The 18,465-nt window shown below is 52.2% G+C and overlaps 12 protein-coding genes across 12 annotated transcripts; 6 read left to right on the top strand and 6 right to left on the bottom strand.

The window, feature by feature from the left end:
- Positions 1-970: 970 nt before the first annotated feature.
- HD553DRAFT_298475 (protein arginine n-methyltransferase) lies at positions 971-3,327 on the top strand. The gene is made up of 12 exons (XM_046178584.1): positions 971-1,171; positions 1,288-1,313; positions 1,396-1,626; positions 1,753-1,826; positions 1,921-1,989; positions 2,066-2,153; positions 2,235-2,350; positions 2,454-2,532; positions 2,603-2,688; positions 2,768-2,821; positions 2,907-3,034; positions 3,111-3,327. Exons 1-12 carry the CDS (start codon positions 1,059-1,061, stop codon positions 3,115-3,117), a joined length of 1,071 nt encoding a protein of 356 aa, XP_046034988.1. The 5' UTR covers positions 971-1,058; the 3' UTR covers positions 3,118-3,327.
- Positions 3,328-3,926: 599 nt separating this feature from the next.
- HD553DRAFT_286851 (glycoside hydrolase family 39 protein) lies at positions 3,927-5,912 on the top strand. Its single transcript, XM_046178270.1, has 3 exons — positions 3,927-4,544; positions 4,618-5,223; positions 5,295-5,912. Exons 1-3 carry the CDS (start codon positions 4,195-4,197, stop codon positions 5,740-5,742), a joined length of 1,404 nt encoding a protein of 467 aa, XP_046034987.1. The 5' UTR covers positions 3,927-4,194; the 3' UTR covers positions 5,743-5,912.
- Positions 5,913-6,294: 382 nt separating this feature from the next.
- HD553DRAFT_343964 (uncharacterized protein) lies at positions 6,295-7,478 on the bottom strand (the record flags this gene model as incomplete). The annotated part of the gene is made up of 4 exons (XM_046182931.1): positions 6,295-7,033; positions 7,091-7,145; positions 7,221-7,355; positions 7,415-7,478. The coding sequence occupies 4 exons, from the start codon at positions 7,476-7,478 to the stop codon at positions 6,295-6,297; spliced, it is 993 nt and encodes a 330-aa protein (XP_046034986.1).
- A 740-nt stretch (positions 7,479-8,218) lies between these two features.
- HD553DRAFT_343963 (uncharacterized protein) lies at positions 8,219-8,647 on the bottom strand (the record flags this gene model as incomplete). Its single annotated transcript, XM_046182930.1, has 1 exon — positions 8,219-8,647. One exon carries the CDS (start codon positions 8,645-8,647, stop codon positions 8,219-8,221), a length of 429 nt encoding a protein of 142 aa, XP_046034985.1.
- On the bottom strand, positions 8,490-9,839 carry HD553DRAFT_76960 (uncharacterized protein). Its single transcript, XM_046184479.1, has 4 exons — positions 9,513-9,839; positions 9,263-9,413; positions 8,942-9,194; positions 8,490-8,870 (listed from the first exon to the last, which is right to left on the bottom strand). Exons 1-4 carry the CDS (start codon positions 9,597-9,599, stop codon positions 8,723-8,725), a joined length of 639 nt encoding a protein of 212 aa, XP_046034984.1. The 5' UTR covers positions 9,600-9,839; the 3' UTR covers positions 8,490-8,722.
- Positions 9,840-10,115: 276 nt separating this feature from the next.
- On the bottom strand, positions 10,116-10,884 carry HD553DRAFT_274628 (ESSS subunit of NADH:ubiquinone oxidoreductase-domain-containing protein; the record flags this gene model as incomplete). Its single annotated transcript, XM_046177873.1, has 3 exons — positions 10,116-10,224; positions 10,555-10,670; positions 10,768-10,884. The coding sequence occupies 3 exons, from the start codon at positions 10,882-10,884 to the stop codon at positions 10,116-10,118; spliced, it is 342 nt and encodes a 113-aa protein (XP_046034983.1).
- Positions 10,885-11,247: 363 nt separating this feature from the next.
- HD553DRAFT_343961 (uncharacterized protein) lies at positions 11,248-12,122 on the top strand (the record flags this gene model as incomplete). The annotated part of the gene is made up of 5 exons (XM_046182929.1): positions 11,248-11,275; positions 11,348-11,358; positions 11,437-11,469; positions 11,578-11,688; positions 12,033-12,122. 5 exons carry the CDS (start codon positions 11,248-11,250, stop codon positions 12,120-12,122), a joined length of 273 nt encoding a protein of 90 aa, XP_046034982.1.
- Positions 12,123-12,954: 832 nt separating this feature from the next.
- Positions 12,955-15,251, top strand: HD553DRAFT_274568 (SGNH hydrolase-type esterase domain-containing protein; the record flags this gene model as incomplete). The annotated part of the gene is made up of 8 exons (XM_046177870.1): positions 12,955-13,414; positions 13,501-13,613; positions 13,697-13,771; positions 13,840-14,181; positions 14,261-14,784; positions 14,858-14,983; positions 15,052-15,093; positions 15,164-15,251. 8 exons carry the CDS (start codon positions 12,955-12,957, stop codon positions 15,249-15,251), a joined length of 1,770 nt encoding a protein of 589 aa, XP_046034981.1.
- An 80-nt stretch (positions 15,252-15,331) lies between these two features.
- On the bottom strand, positions 15,332-16,052 carry HD553DRAFT_76842 (uncharacterized protein). The gene is made up of 2 exons (XM_046184478.1): positions 15,544-16,052; positions 15,332-15,489 (listed from the first exon to the last, which is right to left on the bottom strand). Exons 1-2 carry the CDS (start codon positions 15,913-15,915, stop codon positions 15,388-15,390), a joined length of 474 nt encoding a protein of 157 aa, XP_046034980.1. The 5' UTR covers positions 15,916-16,052; the 3' UTR covers positions 15,332-15,387.
- A 281-nt stretch (positions 16,053-16,333) lies between these two features.
- Positions 16,334-17,025, top strand: HD553DRAFT_351412 (uncharacterized protein). Its single transcript, XM_046183612.1, has 3 exons — positions 16,334-16,632; positions 16,708-16,732; positions 16,814-17,025. The coding sequence occupies exons 1-3, from the start codon at positions 16,394-16,396 to the stop codon at positions 16,859-16,861; spliced, it is 312 nt and encodes a 103-aa protein (XP_046034979.1). The 5' UTR covers positions 16,334-16,393; the 3' UTR covers positions 16,862-17,025.
- Positions 17,007-17,576, bottom strand: HD553DRAFT_325328 (uncharacterized protein; the record flags this gene model as incomplete). Its single annotated transcript, XM_046181598.1, has 2 exons — positions 17,007-17,120; positions 17,313-17,576. 2 exons carry the CDS (start codon positions 17,574-17,576, stop codon positions 17,007-17,009), a joined length of 378 nt encoding a protein of 125 aa, XP_046034978.1.
- Positions 17,577-18,017: 441 nt separating this feature from the next.
- HD553DRAFT_343956 (uncharacterized protein) lies at positions 18,018-18,458 on the top strand (the record flags this gene model as incomplete). The annotated part of the gene is made up of 3 exons (XM_046182928.1): positions 18,018-18,239; positions 18,309-18,325; positions 18,395-18,458. 3 exons carry the CDS (start codon positions 18,018-18,020, stop codon positions 18,456-18,458), a joined length of 303 nt encoding a protein of 100 aa, XP_046034977.1.
- Positions 18,459-18,465: the final 7 nt, after the last annotated feature.

Here is an 18,465-nt window from a genome sequence, read left to right as displayed (position 1 = left end):
TCTACAGATCAACAAACAGGCTCGAGTAGAAAAAAGCTCGGGAGGCGCTGTGTACTCACTTGGTTTCCCCGTACGTAGCCCCGGCGAGAGGTTTCCCCTTGGCCAGCCCGGCCATGGTCTTGTCCAACCAGCTCCCCGGTCCGGGATTGTGCAGGTGAAACTCTTCTTTGGCCGCATCGAACGCTGTGACGAGGTCCCGGTCGTCCCACGCTCCGCCGTTTTTGGACGAGGAGAACGTCAGGGGGATAGAGATCGGTTCGAGTTCGGGCTCGACGTTCGTATTCGGGTCGAATTCGATCTCGTTCTCCGCATCTTCGTAGGCTTCCTCTTCTTCCTCGTTATTATCGTTGTCCATGGTATAATCGTAATCATTATCAAGGTCATCCTCCTCAGCTTCCTCCCCAAGATCCAGAGCCGGAACGTCGGAGACGCCCAGGTTCAGCTCGTCCGCTTCGTCCCCCTGCATGAGAGATTCGAGATGAGCCGCCATAGCTTTACTGATAGGCGACTCCGAGGTACCCGTTGTTGTTGTTGTTTTCGTTGTTGTCGTGGTCGCATTTGCCTTGCCATCAGGGGTAGTCTTGGTGGACTTGGTCTGCTTTGCCGGAGTCGACTTTTTGGATGGTTTCGATGCTTTCTTGGCTGTCGCGAGTATCGGAGCGGGTTGTCCGCTGTTCATCATTTCTTCCTCGTCCGACATGGTGAATGGTGGATGTATCTAGAAGCTCTGCAGCTGCAGATGTATGGTGTAGACTTGGGAAGAAGCGTCAGATGAGATATCGATCAAGCTGTAGCCTGAAGCAAGGCAAGGTACGAGGTGAGTAACGAGGGTTACCATAATTCGATTGACACGTCACTGAATGCTATTATGTAATACTCTTGACTTTCTTATCAAACACACCCAATCTTGACTTTCGGAAGTAACCCTCACCTCGATCAATTATTATTTCGGCGACGAGCAGCCAGCAGGCAGCAGGAGTGTTCAACATTCCATAGATACCACTTGATAAACTCCTGCATTGATACGACCCACCATACCTCATACACAGCATCACTCAATGGCCCACATGCAAGTAGACGCCCCCGCAACCTCGTCCACCGCTTCCACCATGCCTCCTCCTACTCAGGGAACCGACGGCGTCGAGGTCGCTGCCATGACCAGCAAGGACTAGTGAGTCTGGCTCCAGACTCAAGTTGAGGGCATTCAGCGAAGTTACTGCTGCACAATACTAGTATCATTGATGCTGACTGTTCGTGCTATGCGTCTGTTGTGAAACTCGTTTCCAGCTACGCCGACTCGTACGCTCATTTCGGTAAGCTTCAACTCGCCATGACAGACCTGCTGCATACCGCTCACCTCACCAAAACCTCATCTCACATCACATCATATCACAGGTATCCACGAAGAGATGCTCAAAGACACCGTCCGAACCCTCTCTTACCGAAACGCCATCCTCCAAAACCCTCACCTGTTCAAGGACAAGGTCGTCCTCGACGTAGGATGCGGGACGGGAATCCTGTCCATGTTCTGTGCAAAGGCTGGGGCCAAGATGGTCATCGGGGTGGATATGAGTAATATCCTGGATCAGGCTCAGAAGATTGTGGAGAAGAACGGGTTTGCCGATAGTGAGTTTCGGGGGGGTCGTCCTATATGGGGAGGGGTTTCCCTCGAAATTGTGCTCTTGCGATAATGCTAACCTTTCTTTATCATCACTCTTCTTTCTTCCTCGCCTTTGTTTCCGCCTTGCGCAGAAATCACCCTGATCAAGGGAAAGATCGAGGAGATCGAGCTCCCCGTCAAGGAGGTCGACATCATTGTATCAGAAGTAAGCCTCAATTACACCTGCCACCCTTAACTCCACCAACATCTTGAGACTGACTCGGCTTTGATGTTCTTCTTTTGCTGGGGGGAACTCGTAGTTCATGGGATACTTGCTCATCTTCGAGTCGATGACCAACTCGGTGCTTTACGCTCGTGATCGATACCTCGTAAGCCTATCGTTCTCCATATATCTGCTGCGCAATGTCTGACACGCATGTGGTACAATACGATACGACCCCGTAGAAAAAGGACGGCCTGTTGTTCCCGGATCAGTGTACCATGTACTTGGCCGCTATCGAGGATGCTGATTACAAGGAGGAGAAGATCGGATGTGAGTCTGCCCATCCCCTATTCTCTTGCAATCGCGCTGTTTTTCTGATCAAGCTCGCTTGGCTCGCTCGACAAATAATAGTCTGGAACGACGTCTACGGGTTCGACTACTCCCCGATGCTCCCGATCGTATTGAAGGAACCTCTGGTGGATTGCGTCGAGCTGAAGAGCGTCGTCACCAAGCCTTGTCTCATCAAGGTCAGTGCGGTGTCAGAGCAGAATCACTGTGCCGTTATGGTCAAGTCCGTGAAAAGGCAAAAGAAGCTGATTTTAAGCGATCTGTCTCTTCTCGGCTTTATAGGACATCGACCTGAAGACGGTCAAGATCGAGGATCTCGACTTTACCGCTCCGTTCGAGCTGGAGGCTACTCGACAGGACTGTAAGTCGTCCCTTCCCTGTGTGAGTCAAAGTTATTGAAGGCTAACAGAGAGACTGGTAACCCTTCACAGACGTCCACGCTTTCTTGGGTTGGTTCGACACCCACTTCAACGCTTGTCACAAGCGAATCTCGTTCAGCACTGGACCCCACGCCAAGGTGAGTCGCGCGACTTTCGGCGCGAGGGGCGATAAAGGTCAAGGTAGCTGATTTGAAGCTGTCGACCGTGAAACTATAGTACACACATTGGAAGCAGACCGTCATGTACACCCAGGACACCATCGCCGTCAACGTGAGTTCTACACACTGCGTCTGGAACGGAATCTGCCCCTTCAGCCCGTGCTGATATCCCCTGACATTGGACCGTGCTTCTGTAGGAGGGCGACAAGATCACTGGTGTCTTTTCGTGCAAGGCAAACGCGAGGAACCCGCGAGATCTCGACCTCGGCATCGAGTACGAGGTCAAGGGACAGCACCCGTCCAAGGACAGCTTGCAGTACAAGATGTGAGTCGTTCAGCGTTGTTTCATGCTTTATTCTTCGTTGTGTGGAGGCTGATACGGTGTCATTGTCGGCATGCAGGTCGTAAACCCCAAAAATCCCCATCGCGACCTTTTCTCCCTCACACCCCTCCTCCCTCCAACAAACACCCTTGGTCATCTTTTCGCTCCCGCCCCTCTTCTTTCTGCGATCTCTGGCATTCATGTGCGCTGTTACGAAATGTTGTTTGGGTAGCATGCATAGGCTCAAGCTTCCGTTCGATATGAGATGATGACACCATGCGATTTCGTGAGGACCCCCAGTGTGACTGCGGACCCGACATTTGCCTAGACCAGGTTCATCCCCGCCTCATCGGATTTCCGTGAGACGAGCAGGCTTTTCCTGCATTACAAGTAATCGAAGATAGCCTGGAGGACTGGCTCACGTGATTCTCTCACCTGTGTCTTGTCCTTTCCCTAGCCCTACTCACGTGTTTCGATCTCCCGCTGCTTAGGTCTCAGCTAGAGTAGACTATCGACCGGGGCGACGCGTACAGTACGAGAGTTGTACGCTCCAAGCTGCATCACCCAAGTCGCCTTGTACAGTATATTCCTACGTCGGCCCTTCTGTGAGTGGGATCTGACACCGATAGACGCGGATCTAATGGGGAATGCAGCGATGTACAGCATGGACAAACGGATGTAATCGATAGATCGATATTACCCTGACCTACTGATTCTATTTCGAGCCTCCTCCCATCTGTTCTAGCGCGCCGAGAGTAGAACCGACAACTGAAACCGATCGCGCTAACGACTTGTTCGTTCGCTGTCGACCTTGGTCTACGAAACGTCTCCGACAAGAATAAATGGTCCTTCTAGCTTCTGGGGATATGAGGTTCATCAATCGTCTTGTGGTGGGGCTCCGAGAACACCCCGCAGCAGGCTTCGGGGGTCCGGCAATACCCCGACCGACATGACTTCGATCAGCTTTGCGTCGGGGTGTTTGGCTCGTCTCGCAGGAAGTACTTCGATCTGTCCCGAAGGATCTCGGCGAGACCTGTCTACTGTCCGCTCAGGATCTGCATATATAAGACAGGAATCGCCAAGGTCATCGAACATTCGAGTTGTCTATTCACCATTCTACCCTCAAGCAACATCTCACCGCACCAACCATCCAACTCTTCAACATGCAACTTCAGGCAACTTTCTGGGCCGCAGTCTTGGCGGCGCTGGCGACTACCCCTCTCGCCTTCGGAGCTCCCACCGACTCTGCCGAGCTCGCCAAGCGTGCGGGTGACACGACGACCATCTCGCTCGACCAGTGTTCCGGTACCCCTCAACTCTACGCTCAGGGTATCCTTTACGGACTTGGAGTCGACCCCAACACGCCTCCTCAGTCGTACCTCGACGACCTCAAGATCAACTACGAGGCGGCTGGAGGCGCTCAGGTCAGCCCGTCCCCGGGTGGATATGCCGTCAACATGAACGACTACAACTACCGTTTCAGTACCGCGGTGACCGCATTCAAGCGTATCAGGTGAGAGAAGCGGAACTTCACCCCGTCGATATCCAATGCGTTGCTGACATCTTACCGCTTCTCGCGATATAAGGGCTCGTAACGGTGTCTTCGCTCTCAAGATGGCTGATCTTTGGGGTGCAGACGAGACGACGGGGAACAACTTCCCCTTCCCTGGAGATAACGGCGATTGGACCAAATGGAGCGCCTTCCTTCAGCAGGTCATTAACGATGTCAAGAGCAACGGGATGGCCAACTCGTACACCACCCAGCTCGAATGCTGGAACGAGCCCGACATCAACTTTGGCGGTCGACCGCAAGCGCAGTTCAACGAGGCCTTCGTTCGATGTGCCAAGGCCTTGCGAGCGGCCTTCCCTCAGGGAGGTACTTTCCTCCCCGTCAACGGTCCCGCTACGGCCAGTAGACCCGACCCTTCGAACGGTTGGTGGCAAAGCTTTGCCTCGTACCTCCAAAACAACGGAGGTACCGCCGTCCAGCCCGATGTCTGGACCTGGCACCTCGAGGAGAACAACAACAACGATCCCGTCTACTCATCTCAGTACCTGAAGTCATGGTTGCCTGGCTACGGGCTCAACAACGGGATCGGCTACCAGATCTCCGAGTACTCGATTCGATCTCAACAAGTCCCCTCGTGGCAGGCTTGGTTCAAGGCTCGATTCCAGAGGGTCGGATTCAATGGGTGAGTGTTCCACGGGGGCGTTTGAATCACCCCTTGATATTACCATGACTGACTTTTTCTTCGCTCTGCAGTCTTCGAGGGAACTGGGCCTCTGGCTCCCAGCTCAACGACTTGATGGCTCAGCTCTTGATCAAGAACTCGGACGGCTCGTACTCCACCACTGGTGACTACCAGGTCTGGAAGTACTATGCCAACATGAACAACTCTCCCTGCGGAACGACGGCCGGTAACTCGGTCGATGCCTACGCCACTGCTGGCAACGGCAACGCCACCGCGCTCATCGGAAGTCAAGGGTACACCGGGACCGTCAACGTCGTCTTCAACGCCATCAGCTCGAAATTCGGAACGGCCAAGTCGCTCAAGGGGACGATCATCCGATTCCCTTACAACAACGGCGGAGCGGTCACCGGGTGGCAGACCGCGCAGACCCTTACTGTTCCTGTCAACAGCAACTCTGCGACCGTTACCTTCAACGCGGACAACCAGTACGATGGATGGGCTGTCAGGCTCACCCAGTAAGCGGTCTGCTCGCAGACCGACGCTCGATACATCTCCATCCCATTTGCGATGATATCCGAACTCCATCTATCAACAAGAGCCTCAGCTTATGGTAAACACTTCGAGTCGAAAATTCCTCGGCGCCATCCTCTGAAGCTTGTTCCTGAGAATGTAAAAAAAAGGCAGAATACTGAACAAATGAATCTATGCATGTGTCGCTATCTCTTTGGCCCTGAACTCGCCTTCGCCCTATCCATAGGGTTATTGGATCGGTTACAGGCATTCTTCGGTCCGGCCATAATCTTAGGAAGTAGCAACCGATGAGTACATCTATCACTCAGTATCTACCGCTTGTGGCCGGTATGTCTACAGTGCCTCAAACTGGGACGGGTCACGAACATCAGAGGAATGTTCATTCTGCTTGTAATCGGTCGGAATATGTCTCAACGTTGGTAATAGGGTCGTCAGCGGATCGGGGCTAGATTTGGTACAATGGGATACAGAACGATCGGACAAACGAAGTTGGGAAAAAGGAAGAGGGAATCTACCGGCTAGCGGGGTTGTCGTCTCTGGTTATTCCGTGTTGCTATCATCTTCAGCAGGTTTGGTCTCGAAATGAGTAATGTAAGCGACATGCTTGGCGATGTCCTCAATGGTGACCTTGAGCGGGTCGTCGCTGGACGGTGCTTGAACGTCTCGCGCGAGTATAGAGCCGTCTTGTCCGAATCCGATGGTATAGACCGTCTCTCCCTTAAACTTCCCTTGGGTATCGGCGTTGGTAGCGAGCATACAGGGAGTCTTATTGTCCTTGGTAAATTCAATGATCTCTTTGACCCATGCATCGCGGCCGTTCTGTTTGGCGGCAACTTCGTCGGTGTACGCCTGAAAATCTCCTCCTTGATTAGTGAGCGCCCACAGGTAATTGGTCATATCACACTGGTTCGGATTAGGTTTGGTGTCGTGGTTATAGATGCCAATATCACCTCCGGCTTCTTTACCAGGTTCAAGATTGGGATGGAGTGGGATCTTATCCGCCCCCATAAAGTCAGGGCTACGGCGGATTCGATCCTGGATGATCATAGGCCATATACTACCCTCGGCGTTATCGCTCGGGCCATAGAGTTGGCTGGGAGCAAAAGCATATCCTGCAGTATAGTCGAACGCGAATTTAGAGGAACGCCAGACCTCTTGCCCGTCAGAGGCTGAGCTGGGCGTCGAGCAGTCTTGGTCGTCCCCAACCCAATGTTCCTGGTCGGCGCCTTCTTCGAAGTCGAACATGTCCTTAATGAAGTCCGGGTTCAGCTCCACAAAGCTGTAGATTCAGTAATTCAGACAGGCTGTCAGATAGGGTTGATTTTGAAGATGGGACCAGACTGACGATCGCATGATAGCCAAAGTGGTAAGGTCGTTAGGCTTTCCTTCATCTTTTTGATAAGGTCACAGATCCATTAGATGATGATGAGGCGCTATCAGCTTGTCTGTATTATAGCTCGACATACATTGGGTGGACTTGACGAGATCGTCAGGACTGGGCTCTCCTTTCCTGTTGAATACGTAGAAGCTTTTGCCTCCTGCCATTTTGCAAGTCTGAGCATCACCTCGTCTCTGAGGCTGGAAGGGTGATGCGGTAACGACTACAATCGAGAGATAAGTCAGGGTCCAACAACGATAGAGGGGAAAGCCCGATACTCACGCATGGGCAGTAAAGCTGTCAAGCCGATGGCCGTCTGCCAGATCCTGTTTTGTGAAAACTTCATCGCAGCAGATCGAAACTTGTTGGTGTGTTATACAATGTTCGTAGAGTCAGATCGATCAACGATAGAGTGGAGGATGCTGCGAGATTGTATGATCAACGTCGTCAAGAGCGGCAAATAGCGTTCACGCGCTTGGTTCATTTAAGTACGTGCTCAGAGAACACATTTGAAACAGCCAAAGGTATGAAACACCCCTGACGAAAACTCCCCTCCGTAAAACATCAAACCTAGATGCAAAGGAAGACCAACAGGGATGAGTTTGACCTACAATACAAGGTAGGAAGCTATGAGACGCGCATATGCTGAGGTTAGAGGATACCGAGTGGTTTCAGTCAATCCCCCACCGTTCTCCACCAGTAATATTTCGCGCCACATGGCAGACTAGAGTACCCCTACAATTTGTAGCACATTGTGATACGCGCCCACAGAGTATCATCATATCGATCATATCATCATGGCGTGCAACGTACTTTCCAATATCACGGAAATCATTGACCCACACAGAAAGTGGGCGAAAGACTCGGCGTTTTGCCTAAATTTCTCTTGGTTGCATAGAAGGCGCTACCTAGCGATACTGTATGTAGCTATGAACAGGTGGTGTCAGAGCGCAAACTGGACTTTTTTTTTACTTCGATCACACGAGTCACACAACGAGAGGGAAGGCTACTCTCATGAAGATGTGAATTACTATGATGGGGTAGGTACAAAGCCAAACCGGGTCCGGAGGCGACGTCAGCATCCGGTCACTGACCAAAGTAGGTCAAGAACTTGGCATTGTTGATAATCTCCGAAGAATGAATTTCCCGCTCATAGAGAGGATCTCCCGGTTGAACACGAGCGTTTCGACCTATGAGGCCTCCCGATTCGCGCTTGGCCAGAGTATAGATGGTTTCCGGTTCGAGTGATCCGACGAGGTTGTTCTTGGTAGCCATCAAGGCAGGTGCTGCAGCGTTCCTGATGATGCTAATGATATCATCGACCTTTGCGAAATCCGGGCCACCTTGAGCATCAAGAGGGACAGTAGTCGTCACGGCTTTCCCAGTCTTGTTCAGTCCTTCGTTCCAAAGCATCTCTGCAATTCTCCTAGTAGAGTTTCCGACAAGGGCGTCAATATCGTGAGTGGTCCGAATTATAGGCTCCCCGTCATCGTCCAATCCAGGCCCGGAAGCCATATTATCCCAATCCTGATAGTCCGCGATGAGGCGTTTAAATACCTCGCTTTGTATAATGGCGGGCCATAGAGCTTCTCATTTAAATCGGTCGTAGTTAGTGACCGCGAACGTCCCGATCTCTTCGACTTTGTAGCCGAGGATATGCACAAAACAGTCTTTGTTGCCTTTACTGTCATCGTAGGGCAAGAGTTTCTCGATGTTCTGAATATCCAATTCGACCAGGCTGCGAATATGTGTGCCATTTTAGCTTCAATATGGAATGGACAAAATTAAAGTACCGGAAGGTTCTCTCACGATCGCATGACTGCAAAAGAGCTCAAGTCCGCGGGGACACCCGTTTTATTTTCGGCAAATTCAGGGTTGACCTCCACGCCACGAGGCCAGGGTAGCCAGAGATTCGATACCTTGAGATCACTGGGGCTAGGTCTTCCCTTACCAGTGTACAGGTAGCGATCTGGATTATTCGGTCTTGGTGAAATGTTACACTTCGGTCCTTGACTCTGATCATCGGTACCGGCATCGCCAGGTACTGGACTACCGGAAATGTCTAATGCAGAATGTAAATGTCAAATATGCTCCCATTTCAGCGAAGACCATAATCACGATTTCACTTACAGGTCATACAATGGCTCAAGGCCACCACTGCGACGATGAACGATGATGGGAAAGGGTACTTCGTTCTGCTGGCGTGTGAGCGAGTCGATATTGTGAGATAAAGGAGTGTGGTATGAAAGTTGGCAGGTAGGAGAAGGACTGTCGTAATATGCTAGGTTAGGTATTATTCATAGGTTTGCGGTTCGCCTGCTTATGATCAGCTCCATATATATAAGCCGGAACCCCTAACTCTTGAAACCATGAAACTCACGTAAAACGCGGCGCGCTTACTCGAAACCAGGATCTTCTCCGAGACTCTTGGCGTGATTCCTGAATTGCCAAAGGAGGCCGATAACATCCTTTTTGATCGAAGTCAGCACAGTTGTAGCAGCATGCGGTCACTCGTTTCGATATCTCTTGGGTTTCGGCCCCCTTTACCCGACCTGGTTTGAGATATTCCTTAAGTTTATGGACGTGGTCGGTCTGGCTGTTGTCTACCAAGGATGCTGCTCATGGCATTCCCTTGCGTCGTGAATACCTTCCATACCGGCGTCTTTCGACAAGGCCTCGTCTTGCTCTTGCCCATCTTGAGCATCCGAAGGCCTAAGACAGCGAACAGCGGAAGATCCGCGCACACGACGAACGAAAAGCTCGAGACCAGGCATCTTTTGCTGGTGAAGAGAATCGTATAGCGAGACGGACTCACCTGGGCGGGAGTCGTTTTACATGATCGCGTCCAGCTGGAGGAGTGTTCGTGCCCACATCGCAATCTCTTCCATCGTTTCATGTCCAGAGTATTGTACAACACCACCATCATCTGGTTTCCCGTTCTGTGGTAGCAGAGCGTCTTCCACAGATAGTCCCACGTTCGAGCTCAAACTCCAACGCTTCCCTCGCTCCCGCTAGGCTTGTACTTGATCTTCTCCCACTCTCCGGACTCTTCTAGACGTCGTTGAGCTTCGGTGGTAGCCCATGCTTGGATGCTATGAGTCGATTTGGTTCGAGTAGCATAGCGTGAAGTGGTGGTGACGTGAAGTCGGACAAGGTGAGGTGGTAGAGGTTCGAGATGAGAGGGAATGGTGCGAGACGGGCCGAGATATGGTCATCGTGGCGGGTGATGTTCATACGAGTGGCGTGTTGGTTTTGCAGGCGAACGAAAAGCGACGGTTTGGAGAGGAAAGTACGGCGAGTTCACGAGGACGTAGCCGGCAACGAGGCAGTATAACCAGGGTAAGAGGAGCACAATTCGAGCGATCAGCCTCACAATCTCTCGGAGATGGTAGCTCTACCACAGCCGATTTGAATGTACTTACGACGTATCCGGCTTGTAGACGAGCACGAAACCGGCGAGGACCATTCCCCCAAAGAACCCGTAGTAGTAGAGGTTCTCCCAATCCTCCTTGACTCGCTTTTGGCCTGCTGGTGGGGGCTATGAGACGAGATCAATCACGGTGAAACATGCAAAGTAATGGCATATCAGCCAACGGCCACTGCGGAGTGAAACAGGCTATGCTTGCCCGACCGACCTTTTCGCCAAAGATGTATCCGCTGGGCTGATGGTAACTCGGTTGACTGGCGTAGGTTCGACGAGCGAGTTGTTGCCTGACGGGCTGACGGAGGGTGGGCAGGATCGATCGGAGCATCGTGGAATATCGTGGGTAGGTATATACGGAACCAGGCTCTATAAGATCGATGCTGGATACAAGGTCGAGTTGAGCTGATATCGATGATGTCTAGAGAGGTTGCACCTTGGCTCGAAGTCGTCGTCCTTAAGTCACGATCCTACGTTTCTCACGCGTTCCATCCCATCTACATCGAGCCTCGGCCCAGTACCATCGCTAGTAATTCAAGGGCGGTGAGGTAGACATCGTCGATATCGTTGTCGAGACTTAGCTAGATCTATCCAAGACACATCAACTACGCAAGGGGCTAGCTCTACCAAATTGGCCTGATCCTCCCTATCACTATCCCCATTCAAACCGAACGAAAAGAGGAGTAACGCAAATATGGCTGGAGGTGGACACGGTGGTTTCGGTGAGCTCTACCAGGGCTCCCTTGCATAAGTAACGACGGTATTAATGACGGTTGCCCTATTTGTTGATGTAGAGCCCGTCAAGGTATCTATCGATCGAAGAATCGCGACATAGGACGAGGTTGGCTGACAGGATCCCGGGTTGGCTACTCTGAACCTCTAGATCGACCCGGCTATCGAGCGATGGAACCACATGGTATGCCCTCTGACTCTTGCTTTCTCGCTGGTCTTGACGTTCACCGGGTATTGGAATAATCGAGATTCTCGGCTAACTTATTGATCCGACTTTTGCTGGAACTCTCAGCGAGAAAACGTATACAGGACCTTCAAGTTCACCCCGAAGACGGCTCGTCAGGTTACGCTCTGGGGAGCCTTGGTCCCCGCGTTGGTCGGTTTGGGAGCTTGGGCTGCGAATGTGAGTGGTGTGACCTTGCTGTTCGAGCGGAGGTCGTGTTTTGGGCGGAGCACGGAGTGGTATTCGGTTTGGGTCGTATCGGGTGATATGGACCAGAGAGGATGGTATTACCAAGGATGAGATCCTGGAGATGGCTCTCGAGCGGTGATCGCGAGGCGGATTGAAAGGACAGGAGCACGAGGTGGATGAGACGAAACGATACCAAGCTCGTGAGAGCTAGGATGTAGGAGAACGGCCGACTATCGAAAACTAGACCTCCTTTCACCCATCTTTGAACCGAATTTCGACAAACAGCTTTCCGACCGGTTGTGCTGACATCATTCGACTGCGATTCGTGTAAATAGGGTCAGTTGGACTGGGCGGGTAAGCAGAGGGGACAGAGTTTGTACGCCTCGGCACCCGGACCTCAGCAGAAGGAAGTACAAGAAGAGTGAAAGTTGACGGGAACGGATACGGGAAGGGATATGGGTTGTTTTGTGGTGCGGGTTCGAATCCCGCCCACGATGTAACGATAATTACATGACATGGACCGAAAAGAAGGCTTGGAGGAAAGCGAACTAGCAAGGCACTCGAGGCGGACATGAGGTCATGTGATCACGGGAGATGGAGACGACGCGCGAATGGATATGCTCGAGAAAACTCGAAGAGGACGCGGGCAAAAAGGTCAAAAAAATAGTTACCTACACGAAGTATAGTCACCTGGCCAAGATGACTACCCCCGCAACCTGGCCAGTACCGTCTTCAAGCGTACTGGCTAAACCCTCTTGTGGGCAGACCCCTCCTCTGGGACTCAGGTTGATGTCAATTAGGACAAGGCAGAACACCCATGCCTGGATGCTGCATCCTATGAGCGGCTGGCTAGACCCCTCACTTGACTACTTCTGTTCGATTGAAACATACAGACTATAGCTGCATACCAAATTAACAAGCAGTGTAGCCACCATTTTTAGTCGAGCGCTGGATACGCTATTCGAGTCACGTGACAAGTGGGTGTTGTCGTGTGTCTAAGGGGGGGGGGGGGGGGGGGGGGGGGGGGACTTTGACCTTGAGCTACGTGCTATCGAGATAGCTAGTGTTCTGTATTGCGAAGCTCGCTGCTCTTCTCAAAACAGTTCCCAATCTTCGAAGATGGCCCCCATCGAACTGGACGATTACGGTCCCAGCTCGGCAGTCGCGGCGTCGTCCACGTCGGGTACGGGCGAGGTCGATCCTACGTCAGATCCTCTCCTGAGACATGCCAGGTTTGCCTCGGATATTGACGAGGACATGGACGTAGATGGAGGAAATCAAACCTCAAATAACAGCGGATACTCGTCCTGGAGAAGAAGCGCTGGGCGTCGCCGAAGCGGATCGACCAACTCGGGTACGTTCAGAGGGAACTCTAGACGATTCCCCTTGATGCTCGTAGGGATCATCGGGATCCCCGTCCTCCTCCTCAGCTTGATCTACGGGATCATTCGTGGGAACGCTCCAGATCTTCTCCCGGACTTGCACCTCACCGACATCCTGGCACCTATCAAGCTGACGGAATCTCTCTCCCGGCGATGCGTCTGTGGGACGGACGAAGGCAAGCGGGATACGGAGGGCAAGAGGGTGTGTGAGGTCTATGGAAAGGATGGACTGTTGAGGAGTCGGTTGCATGAAGGGACGGGCAATCGGATCAAGGATTTCGTCAGGTTTGCGAGGACGGGCAAGAGGTTGAAGGTGGGGATCATGGGAGGAAGCGGTGAGTTCCGAGCGCTCCTCCGCTCAGGCAATCGTTAGACTCTCGTCTCATGAGCGTCGACCCGCTTTGTCACTTCCATTCGATAGTGTCGGCCTGTCACGGTTTACATCTCAAACCAGGCTTCCCAGGCGGTGATCCGGCTGGGCCGGGGTGTTACCCCACCTTGTTCGTAGATTGGCTGCACAAGGCGTTCCCGATGGTTAGTCCGGTTCTGCCACGTCATCTCTCCATCGACACATCAATCTCAGACAGGTCTCTTATACTCTGTCGTGATCATTGTAGCCTGATGGACAGGAACACGAAATCTTCAACGGTGCTATCGGAGCCATGGATAGCTCGTATTACGCTTTCTGCGGAGTGGGTTCCTGATCGCCTACTTGTCCTGCTCGTTGCGACCGCTAGCTAAGCTCTGTCGGTTCTCATAGACGCACCACATCCCTACCGACGTCAACCTCATCATCCTAGAATTCGACGTCAACGACCAAGCCAACCTAGCCTACCAAGCCTACTTCGACCAACTCCTCCGAGTCCTCCTCGAACTACCCTCCAAACCCGCAGTGATGATCCTCGGGGCGTGGTCGCCTCTCATAGCCCAGAACCAAGGGTACGGGGACCCGCAGGTCGCGCATCTGCCGGTAGCGCATTATTACGATGTGCCGTATCTGAGCTTGAAGAGGGTGATTTGGAACCATTATCTGAGATGGCCCAAGGAGGTCGCGGAGACGTTTTATCAGAAGGATATGGTCCATCCGAAAGCAAGAGGCCATGTGAGTCACCCGTCAGCTGATCTCATTCACTGAAGAGCGCTTGCTAAAGACCGTGTTCGTGTCCACCTCGACCTTGTAGCGAGTCATGGCCGACCTGCTCATTGCCTACTTTGAGGGCCAGATGTGCGAGTACGACCTTAACGGCGTACCCTCCAATCCTCCTCTTGACGTGACTGCGGGCACGACGCTTCCGTTCGGCGAGTTCGTCGATGCGGACTTTGCCTTTGAGAGCATCAAAGCTGGGGAAGAAGCCGAAGGAGACGCCTGGAAGTCGACTTATGACACCGAAGCGTTGGGCAAGATGGCGTTCGAGAAGAAACTCTTCGTCGAGCCTATCGACGTCTTAGGAATTCCTTTCACTCCGATCGAACAACCCTTGAGGGAAGTGGTCGACCCAGAATCGAACTCGACCGACGCCAAGCACCTGCTCGAGCTGGTCCAGCCGAAACCTTTTTGCGCGGACGCGAACGACCCGGTGAACCCGATGAAGCCGACAGTATCAATCGGGTGGGAACGCTTTGTATGGATGGAAGAGAAGCATTTCTGGAAGAGCAAGAAACCGGGTTCGAAGATCTCAGTCGACATCGAGGTCTCGCAGGGAAGGTGAGCGCCGCCCCCCTGTATCCTGAGGTTCGCTAGTGCGAGGAACGGAAAGCTGATCTCTATCGACGCGCAGGGTGGCTATATATTACTGGAGGAGTTCCACCTTGGCGGGAGGGACGGTAAACTGTTGGGTGGACGACAACGAACGAGGTTCGGTACAGGTGGGCTCGTGGTGGGATCGTCCTTATAATATGGCTAGGTGAGTGTCGTCCTGTTAGGCACATCACGAACTTGGCCTGTCGGAATCTGATATTCGTCTATGAACAGTGTCTGGTTCATTGATGAAAAGGTCACGCCCGGAAAGCACTAGTGAGTCATATCATCGAAAGGATACCGTGTATGCGGAATACTGGAGCTGAATCTCGATCTTGTTTCATAGTGTCACTTGCAAGTTGCTCGACCAGTCTTCGAACCCTAACGATGATACGCAACGGGAGTTCAGGCTGGTCGCAGTCATGGCGACATGAAAACAGTAAGGGTGCATATGGATGATTGACTGCTTTACGGTTGTATGATATTGGATACAGGTTATAATTCGTCGATACCCAAACACACGAGCGGTCGGCTTGGGGTCTTAGAGAGTGCCGTTCTTTTCGAGGTTCTTCAAGATTCCTTGCTTAGAATCGAAAGAACGTTAGTGTTACCCATCGTCACGCCATGTTGTAGGACCAACCTCCACTGGCAGTTGACCTGCAAAGCGGCGAACTAGCTGTCAACGATCATTTCGCGATCGCCGGTCACGAATCACACCCAGCTCACCTGATTAGCGTTCCTAGTAGGAAACTTTTCCCTGGCGATAGACGCAAAGTCCGGTTTGGCCGTAGCCAAGACGGCGAGCAAGAGGGTTTGCTTGTCTTCCAAAGACCATCCTTGTGCCTTTGAGGGCGAGCCCGGTCCTTTCTTGGTCGGGGAACCAGAAGGCTTCTTTTGTTTAGGAGGAGGAGGCGTGGTCTCGCCTTCCGGTCGGATGTAGGGTTTAGTGTCGACGTCGGACTGGATGAAGGAAGGAGCTTTAGGCATGGTTATGGTTGGGTAGGCGGTTTGGTGATGTACGAGTGGAGTGTGTGTGAGGTGTTGGTGAGTTGATGGCAAGGTCTGAATGAGAAGGTACTGTAGAAGAAGCCCGGGCATGGACGGGAAAGCCTATATATCCCTCCCTGTTGTCAACCAGCTCATCACGTCGCTTCGACCCGGACCAAACGGCAGAGACTCTTCTTTTGTTGCGTTGTCCCACCCGAGAACCATTCGCAATTCGTAATTCATGACCCTCGATACCCTCGAGATTAAGACCTGTTGTCTGTTGTCTTGACGAGCCGTTTGCCATTTCCATAACGATCGACGGTTTGCGGAGGAAGATCGTTTCAAAGGTGGTTGCCAAGTCTCACAATTTAGCGCGCGAGAAGCCACGTCCTTTTGTTCGGGTCGCCTGACGATCCGAGATGTTTCGAGAAGCTCGAAGAGTATTGTGGGAGTACAATAGATAAGCTCTCCAGCGAGACCTTTCCTCTCTTCTTCCCGACTTCTTCCAAGCCCTCCTCACCCACTTCCACACCTCTTCATCCACCCCTACACGCACACCTCTCATCAGCCCGCCAGCTCATCCTCAACCATGCCTCGATCTCCCAAGAAGCCCACCGCCGGTGAAGAGATCGATACCAAACCTTACGCCTCTGGCTCCGTTAAGAACCTTCCGACTAGTCCCAAGAAGACGTTGGTGACCAAGAAATGGAGCCGCGATGACAAACTCAATATCCTCATGGACGTGATCGCGACAGCGAACCCGGATTGGGAGGCGATCTCAAAGAAGCACGAGGGGAGGACGGCGAATATGGTCAAAGATCAGTGGAGGTGAGTTACTCGGCGTTCGGATAGCCGGAAGAATGTTAGTACTGAAGTCACAACGTGTCTTTTTGATCGATACAGGAAGACGCTCTTCCCGGCTCTGCAGGTTCGTGCACGGTCAGACGGCAAGCACGCTCTCGCAGTCCGTTTACGATATGTCTTGATCTGTCTACGCCTGAAACCACAGAAGACTGGAAGTATCGATAGTTCGGCGGGTGGAAAGGCAGCGGAATAGGACGGGAAGGCGATCTCCCGGGGATGCTTCCTTGTAGAATAACATAGAACACGATAGAGTGTAAAAGCAAGATCCAGGGACGTAAGAGCGGAGGGCGATCGTTTCTGTTAAACAACATGTATATATTACGGACGACATTCGTACTTTACGAGCCGACAATCGCTTCGGAAGCCTCTACAGCCTTAATAATACTGCGTCGCCCTCTCACTCCGACTTCATCACCCTTCCTTCCGATTTCAGCGACGGGAGGATGTGTTGCCTTTAAAAACCAAACGAATGACATGAGCACAAGAATAAAGGGGAGAACGATACCGAGTCAGGCTTACCTCCATTGATCGTGCACCTGGCTCTTGGTTCTACCCTCACCGAATTCTTCGGCCATAGCCTGTAGCGCATTCGTGTGCCTTCCCGTCAGACTGAGCACCGGCGTGAACGGAGGCTTACGACTGACCTGCCAATCGGGACTCGCGGTCTGCACGACTTTTAACAAGATGTCGATCTTATCCTCCTTGGACCACTTCTTCGCGGTCTGTTTCCCTGCAGCTTTCTTAGGAGAGGCGAGGCCCGATGGCTTGACATCGTTGACAACATCTTCGGAAGGCGAAGCTTGTTTCTTGGGTTGCTTCGCTCCCGATTTTTTAGGGGAGGTGGGCGGGTAGGGCTTGACATCGATAGTATCGCCGTCGGCAGAGCGTGCGGTAGGTAGTTTGGGCATCGCGGTTCGTGATGGCTTCTTTGCGGTTTTGAGATTTGAACGAAGGGGTGTCGGAACCAACAACAAACCAATCGATACCTGGTATTAACCACATAACTATTATGTATGCTTCTCGGTGCGCAGGCCGGAACAATCGGACAAATCAAGGTCATTTCAAATCGAAACGACAAGGAGATATCACTTCGATGCTCCGACCGACCCGCAGATCTTCCTTTGTTCTGTTGTCGATAGCTCCATTTGGCGACGATCTACATCGCTTTGTATCCATCGTCCATTGTCAGTTTCTAGAGCGACGATCTGCTTAAGGAAGCTGCCGTGGGGTATATGGGTATATATCCGGGAAGATAAAGGGTTCTCAGCCGCTGGTTTTCTCTCGGTTTCATCCTGGGCAGCCAAACCACCTTTCAACCAGACCAGACCCAATCCATTCACGACTCGAATATGCCTCGCGCTCCGAAAGCCAAAGCCACCGCCACCTCCAGCGCCGAAGAAGACACCAAACCATACAATCGTACCCCTTCTGCCCCTCCCGCATCTCCAGGAAAGAAAGGCAAGACTTGGACAAAGGCCGACAAGATCAAGCTGCTTCTCGAAGTCATCGGGTGGCAAAAGCCGGATTTCGATATGATCAGCACCAAGTTTGAGGGTCGAACGAGAAGCCAGGTTAGTTACAGCCATTGAATGGCGAATGGAACTGTTGAGAAGGCTCACAAGTTCAACCATACAACATAGGTCTACGACCAATGGCGGTAGATATCGGTCGCAAGTCGCTCTTACAATCAACATCGGCTGACCCGTTTCTTTTCTGCTGCGTCTAGACAACAGGTCCTTCCCGGAATCAAAGCCACAGGTTCGGTCGAGGGACGGAAAGCGTCAGAGTAAAGGAAAT

This window comes from Filobasidium floriforme (assembly GCF_021052385.1).
Source record: "Filobasidium floriforme strain CBS 6241 chromosome Unknown HD553scaffold_17, whole genome shotgun sequence".
In the NCBI taxonomy this organism is placed as follows: Eukaryota; Fungi; Basidiomycota; class Tremellomycetes; order Filobasidiales; family Filobasidiaceae; genus Filobasidium; species Filobasidium floriforme.
The sequence above is the reverse complement of the archived record's forward strand: the minus strand, read 5'-3'. Positions and strand labels throughout refer to the sequence as shown.